The sequence below is a fragment of the Rhagoletis pomonella genome, unplaced genomic scaffold, assembly GCF_013731165.1.
Source record: "Rhagoletis pomonella isolate Grant_MI unplaced genomic scaffold, Rhpom_1.0 Rhpom_scaffold_00004, whole genome shotgun sequence".
NCBI lineage: Eukaryota > Metazoa > Arthropoda > Insecta > Diptera > Tephritidae > Rhagoletis > Rhagoletis pomonella.
In genome coordinates, this window is record NW_023458558.1 from 43,438,870 (window position 1) to 43,445,497 (window position 6,628).

At 33.9% G+C, this 6,628-nt stretch overlaps 1 protein-coding gene across 1 annotated transcript in view; it reads left to right on the top strand.

Annotated features, from left to right (window-relative positions):
* Positions 1 to 3,692: 3,692 nt before the first annotated feature.
* The window catches only part of LOC118738491 (fatty-acid amide hydrolase 2-B-like), a gene marked incomplete in the record, with an annotated part of 8,798 nt that continues 5,862 nt past the window's right edge, over positions 3,693 to 6,628 (top strand). Inside the window, 2 exon segments of the mRNA XM_036469425.1 lie at positions 3,693 to 3,772; positions 3,872 to 4,098. Of these exon segments, the coding sequence (XP_036325318.1) occupies positions 3,925 to 4,098 (174 nt within the window).

Below are 6,628 nucleotides of genomic sequence, written 5' to 3' on the forward strand. Positions count from 1 at the left end.
TATCAATATACTGTATCGGATTATGCAATAAACGAAATAGACAAGATCACTCAAGAGTACAGCGTTATACTCATTTGTAGCTGCTTATGAATAAACAGGTATTTGAAAACCGGCTCGTCTGCTGTGCTTCTGTTTACCTAACGAGCAGTCTCAACTATAAAAGATTTAATTCAAGTTGAAATTACTGACTGACAATAACTTTTGATTCTGTAGCCTGCATTGTTTGCCTTTCTCTCGTTTTCTAGCAGGCGGAGATTCCGCTCAAAAAACTGACTTTTTCAATTTCATATTCTTACGTGTAGGTTGGGGTGATTCGTTCATGGCATGTGTATGTATGTAAAATTTTCACATAAAAAACATAAATGGTATCTACTCATCTAGCCGTGCAAGCAAAGTTTGGTGATTTCGTTGCTTCCAAAAAATGTTGCCCTTCCCCGGTACAAAATGTGTTTGCTGTTACACTCAACCCTGTAAAAAGGCATGTTTTTGCCTTCTTGTCCTTGTCTAGCTCTCGGATTTCATAATATTGCCGTTTTAAACAACCATCTTATTTTCAGGGAAACCATCTCCTCTCACAAAACTTCACAGGGCAGATAATGATTTTTTGCCTTACAAGAATGTAACATTTTAAAAAACGAACACACAATTTTCTTTCCCTACGCATTTAATTTAGAGTTGAATACGAAAAGAGAAATAGGTAATCAAGAGGCAACATTTTTTGGTAGAAACGAAAGCACCATTAGAAATGCGTAAACTTAAAAGTTTATATGAACTCAGCTCATTGAACGAAATGTCAAGACCATTTACAACTCAAAGATCTACTATTCTGTACATATAAATTATCGCATCTAATGGATGGATAGACAGACGTACAACTCACCAAAACTCAACTCACTTTAATTAACCTTTTTCAACTCCCCTCGACTCACCACAACTCAACTCATCTCAGCTCACATCAACTAATCTCACTTAAACTCACCTCAACTTAACTCACTTCACTTCCATTCAACTCACCTCACTTCAACTCAAATCATTTTAACTCACCTCAACTCACCTTAATTCACCTCACTCAACTTACCTCGACTTTCTTCTCAACTCACTTTTAATCATCCCACTCAACTCAACTCAGCTTAACTCACCTCATCTCACCGTAATTTACCCCACTCATCTCAACTCAACTCATTTTAATTCACTTCACATCGACTTAACTCACATCACTTAAATTGCGTTCACTTAAATTCATCTCACTTTAACTCTACCCAATTCACCTCATCTCAGCTTAGCGTAATCTAAAAGTAGTCCCAAAGAGCCGAAATAGTATAGAAAATCCCGAAGTAGCCTCTAAGATCCGGAAACAATTCCGAAAATCCCAAATACCGGACTATCCCAAAAGTCTCGAAAATTCGGTATATCCCGAAGTAGTTTCGAAAATCCGGCAACAGTCCCGAAAATTTCGAAGCAGCCCCGAAAACCTGGAAATAGTTGCAAAAATCCTCCAAATAGTTCTGAAAATCCCGAAATCCTTTAATGTTATAGTGAGTAAATAGCATTTAGTATTTAAGTATTCAGTATTTATTCAATACCTAAATACTTTTGCACTTAAGTAGTATTTAATGAATACAATTTGCCCATCCCCTTCTGTAACGGATTGTGAGTATCCACATCTTTCTGGAATATTTTGGGCGGTAGTTTGTAGTGGAATCTTCCTCATTTTCAATACGTAGCAATCTATCTTAGGCTAATGCTAACGTGGTCTATATACATATAAAGTATTCATTATTTAATACCTCCTACATGTATTTATTAGAGTTGGTTGAACTGATATAAGAAATTAACCATATAAACACAAGAAGTATTTTCACTGCTAACTAGGCGATATTTGTACGTAAAACATTGATATCTGTCTGATATTATCGTTCAAAGAAAATATCGCGCCAATAATATCGGAAAGGAAAAAAGAATATCATCAATATCGATATCGATATAATATCAACAATCCTATTCGATATAAAAACTTTATTATGATTTGCTTTTGAGTCTTATGAATTCAGTGATAATAAAAATTATAAATATATTTACAAGCAAGTGGTTATCTTACATATACTTACATATTTAGCTCATTCAAACAACCCTGCAAACCATTTTTTTTTCAGAGTATTCTGCATTGTAAAGAAATTTTAAAGAATTCGTTAAGATTTAATTCGATTTTTTGCCGAACTTTCTAAAATGAAATAAATTACGCACTCTTCCATTCTTTTACGAAATTTCGGAAGAAAATCTGTGAAGCAACGAAAATAATGGTGCTATGTGAAGAATATCTTTCAGAATTTTCTCTATTTTTCGTGCAGAAATTTCTTTACGAGTTCGTGTCAACCACTTCATATAATTTTCTTTGAAAATTCGTAAAAAAATCGTTACAGAAATGAGATACTTCTAACGATTTCCTTAAGATTTCGGGAACTTTGGTTTGCAGGGAAGAGCTCCTGTTCTATAGAAACACAGAAAAGAGAATTTTGCTTAGTAAAAATACTACAATAAAGATACAAAAAATCAAATGTATAAAATATGCTAAAACCGAAAGATAAAATAATTGTCTTTATTTTGACATCATTACTTTTTTAATTGTTTATGTAGTTCATAAGATATTGATTTTTTTTAAATATGGAAAATTTTAAATTTAACCCCTTTATATTTTTTTTACTTGCGTTAAATAATTTTGATATCATTGAAATCAGCGTAGAAAGTACTATCGATCTGCACTTTTAGTTTTTCCATAGCTAAACGATTGGTTTAGTGGTAAGCAGTGCGCGCTTTCACTCATCAACACCTGGGTTCAAACACTGGTCAAAGCAACATCGCAAAAAATATAGAAAAAAGGTTTTTCCTTAACAGCGGTCGTCCCTCGGCAGGCAATGGCAAAAGTGAATTTCTGCCATGAAAAACAGCTTCTCATAAAAATACAATCGCCGTTCGGAGTCGGCGTAAAACTGTAGGTCCCTACGATTTGTGTGACAACATCAAGGGGCACACCATAAATCGGAGGAGAGGCTCGGCCAAACACTAACATATGTGTAAGCGCCAATCTGTTATTATTATTGTTATTAAACGATTGGCATACTCGATATGTTCCAAATTCCAAACGTTTCTGCCTACAGCTCTTATTGAAGAGGAACGGCAATTATGTATGCCAAACTTACGAAGCAAATGAAAACAGCTGATTTAGTAGTTTGTTTTTAAAGTCGGTTACTTCGATGCCAATATAAAGCCGTAAGTGTAAGCACTATAGCGAAATGTGAACGATGCCAATGCACTTTCAATTAAAACGATTACTCTGCCCGTATAAGGTATATCGTCGTTTAAAGTACAAAACCGCGTATCGACAAAATGCAAAACCTCGCCAAGATTTTTTAGGTGAGAGTAAAGCTATTCCTATTTCAAAACGGTTCTCTCCTTTATCCCTAATTATCTCTTCTTTTTATGTCCAAGAATCGAAATTTTAGTAGAAATGGATAAGGGCATGATGCCAGGAGCTTCCGGTGAGCAGATGTCTTTTTTGGCAGCAAATGTCAGTTACGCGGTTTTGCAGAACGACGATACGCGGTTTTGTACTTTAAACGACGATATGCAGTACATATTTATACATAGTAAATTACTTGTTTAGCAGCTACTCAGCTGCGCTTATTTAGCATGTGCTCCAAATGCTAATTCCAACAGCCGAATAGCGGTCAGTACGCTACGCTCACTCACTCATAGCGGTCGTGTGCCCGGCTACGTAAGGAATTTTCCAATTTATTCGTTATTCTTCTAAATAAAGATCAACAGCATTCATATTTCTTGTCGTTATTTTATTTTATTTATTTGTTTTAATTAGCCGAACGACCTTGTGCTTTGATTATATTTGAATTTGTTCTATTTCCGATTAAAATGGAATTACTAGTGCGGTTGTTGCAATTTATAGCTAAAATCATCTATGCGATAGTGTATCCCCTACTAAATTTTCTACTGCCGCGAAAAGGTCCATCCACTATACCACCGATTCGGAATCAACTGGTGACACTTCCACTGGTCGAAGTAGTAAAGTTGATGCGCCAACGAAAGGTAAACAAATATATTTATATATGTATGTGTGTATGAGTATGTCACACTAAATACAAAAGTGTCACAACTCAAAATTTTTCAAAATTGACTTTTTATCACACATTTGTATATGAATTAATAGTACAGACAAATACTGTTCTGTCTCTTTTTATATCAATATGTACATTGTTTGGAACAACTGATAGACTATTTACATATCTATACATAATATAAAGTCGAAATTCTTTGTACGCGGTAATCTCGAAAACTACTGAACGGTTTTTGACGAGATTTTCTCTAATATACTACTATGTACCGACAGGAGAGTGACCTTTTTTGCTTAGAATTTTAATAGGGGTGCCACCTGTCTAAAAAACTATAAGATCCGCACCGTTCGTTGGATTACAAAAGATGAGGTGTCAAATGAAAGGGATTGACCTCTAGAAAAGCACTACTTTTTTTTTTTTATACGGTTGCCACCTGTTAATAAAATTACTATATTCAATCTTAATAAGCGTAGACATCAGTTCTGTACCGTAACTGTCAAACGAAAAGACTTAGCCTCTACATGTGCAATAATGTATTATTTTCTAGGGTTAGTAGGGTTGCCACCTATTAAAAAGTTAAACGATTTTTGCCGTTCGTAGGATTACAAAATGAGACACCAAATGAAAGGGTCTGGCCTTCTCGTGTACAAAAGCTTGCCACCTATTTAAAAATTACTATCTTCTATACATAGTATAAAGGAAAGTCGAGATATTTTGACCACGCTAATCTCAAAAACTACTGAACGGTGTATCGATAGGAATATTATCTTTAGTACTTTAAATTCCTATATATGTCTAAAAACAATTTTAGATCTGCACTGTTCGTTGGATTGCAAGAAATGAGGTGTCAAATAAAAGGGATCGGCTTTTGGATGTTAAATAATGTATTATTGACTAGGGTTGCCACTTTTTTAAAATTATAAGATCTTCACCGTTTGTTGAACTAACAACTGAGACCCCAAGTGAAAGAATATGGTCCCTGCATGAGCAATAAGTTTTTATTTTTCGTTTGAGTGGGGTTGCCACCTATTTAAAAATTATGTATTTATAATACGCGAGGGCATTTTTGGTTAATGGCATTAGATTTGCACAGTTCATTCAATTTAAAAAAAAATGAGGTGTCAAAGGAAAAGACTTGACCTTCCAATTTGCAGTAAGGTTTTATTTTTCGAAGGGGGTCGCAAGCTGTGCTAAAAATAAAATAGTGTGGATGTTCGTTAGATTACAAGAAAATAGGTGTCAAATGAAAGGTTTTGGCCTCCAGATGCGCAATTATGTATATATTATATTTTAGTAGGGTTGCAACCTGTTTAGTTGTCAATCGCACTTCATTTAATATCTACACATCCAGCGCATGGCAAAGGCTCGCGCATGATAGGCCGGCTAGTTGAATAATAATTTTTTTTAACTGCAAAGAAGGCAACACGTGCGCCCTTTTAATTAACAAAAGTGAGTTAATAAAAAAAAGTGAGTTCAGTCGAGTGTAATCTTATTACTTACCTTAAACGAGCAATTATTGTTTATATAAACATACATATGTATGTATAAATGTACAGTAACAGGCCGACTAAGGTTTATAAGTATGTAATATTTTTAATGGAATTTATTATTCAGCACTACGATATATGCGGATGTATGTATACATATATGTGTATATAAACCATTAGTTATAAACCTCTATCCATACAAAGTATTTCAATAAAAAATATTATCAATTCGTTAATATTTGAATAAAGTAAATACCTCAGTACTGAGTGAAGTAAAACCAAAAGAAAATTGAAAAAGTATGTTGATAAACAAGGAATGTTTTTAATGATGATAAAAGCATTGCAAGGTAAAATCATTGAGGGGCAGTTTGACGTTTGCCAGCAACATAATTTATTATTTGTATTGAAGTAATTCTGAAAATTAGTATAAGTACATGTGTATGTATGTATTTATGCTGATGCGTTTCAACTGATACTAATTTGTAGCAAACATAGCTCTCACACCTCAAAAGGTTAAATTGTTTGTTTAAAGTTTTTTGACATTTAGGGGATTCACAAGACGTGTTAACCGTCGTAAAATCTTAAGGTTAACATCTTTTTTAATTAAAATGGTTTTAGGGGATTTCTAACTAAACCGAAATTCTTTTAAACTGATAAAGAATATATAATTAGCCAACCCCCCAACCATTTTAACCGCTATTTTACATAAACAAGTGTTAAGCTTAAGATTTTACGACGGTTAACACGTCTTGTGAATCCCCTAATTATAACTAGCTACAAGAGAGCTCTAGCTAGTTGTCACTTCTGCCTTATTAGATAGGCCTTGGTTTTAGAGTTCTTGAAAGGAAAAAAGTGTTGTAAAATTACGCCGTAAAACAAATTCTCAAGTCGAAAAAGTGTAATGTTTAAAAACAAAATTAAAATTATTCTGCGTAGATTTTTGATAGTTCTAGAATTTCTGAAAGGAAAAAATATCTATCCTAGAAGCTTGTTAATGGGAAGAGAATTTAACTCATC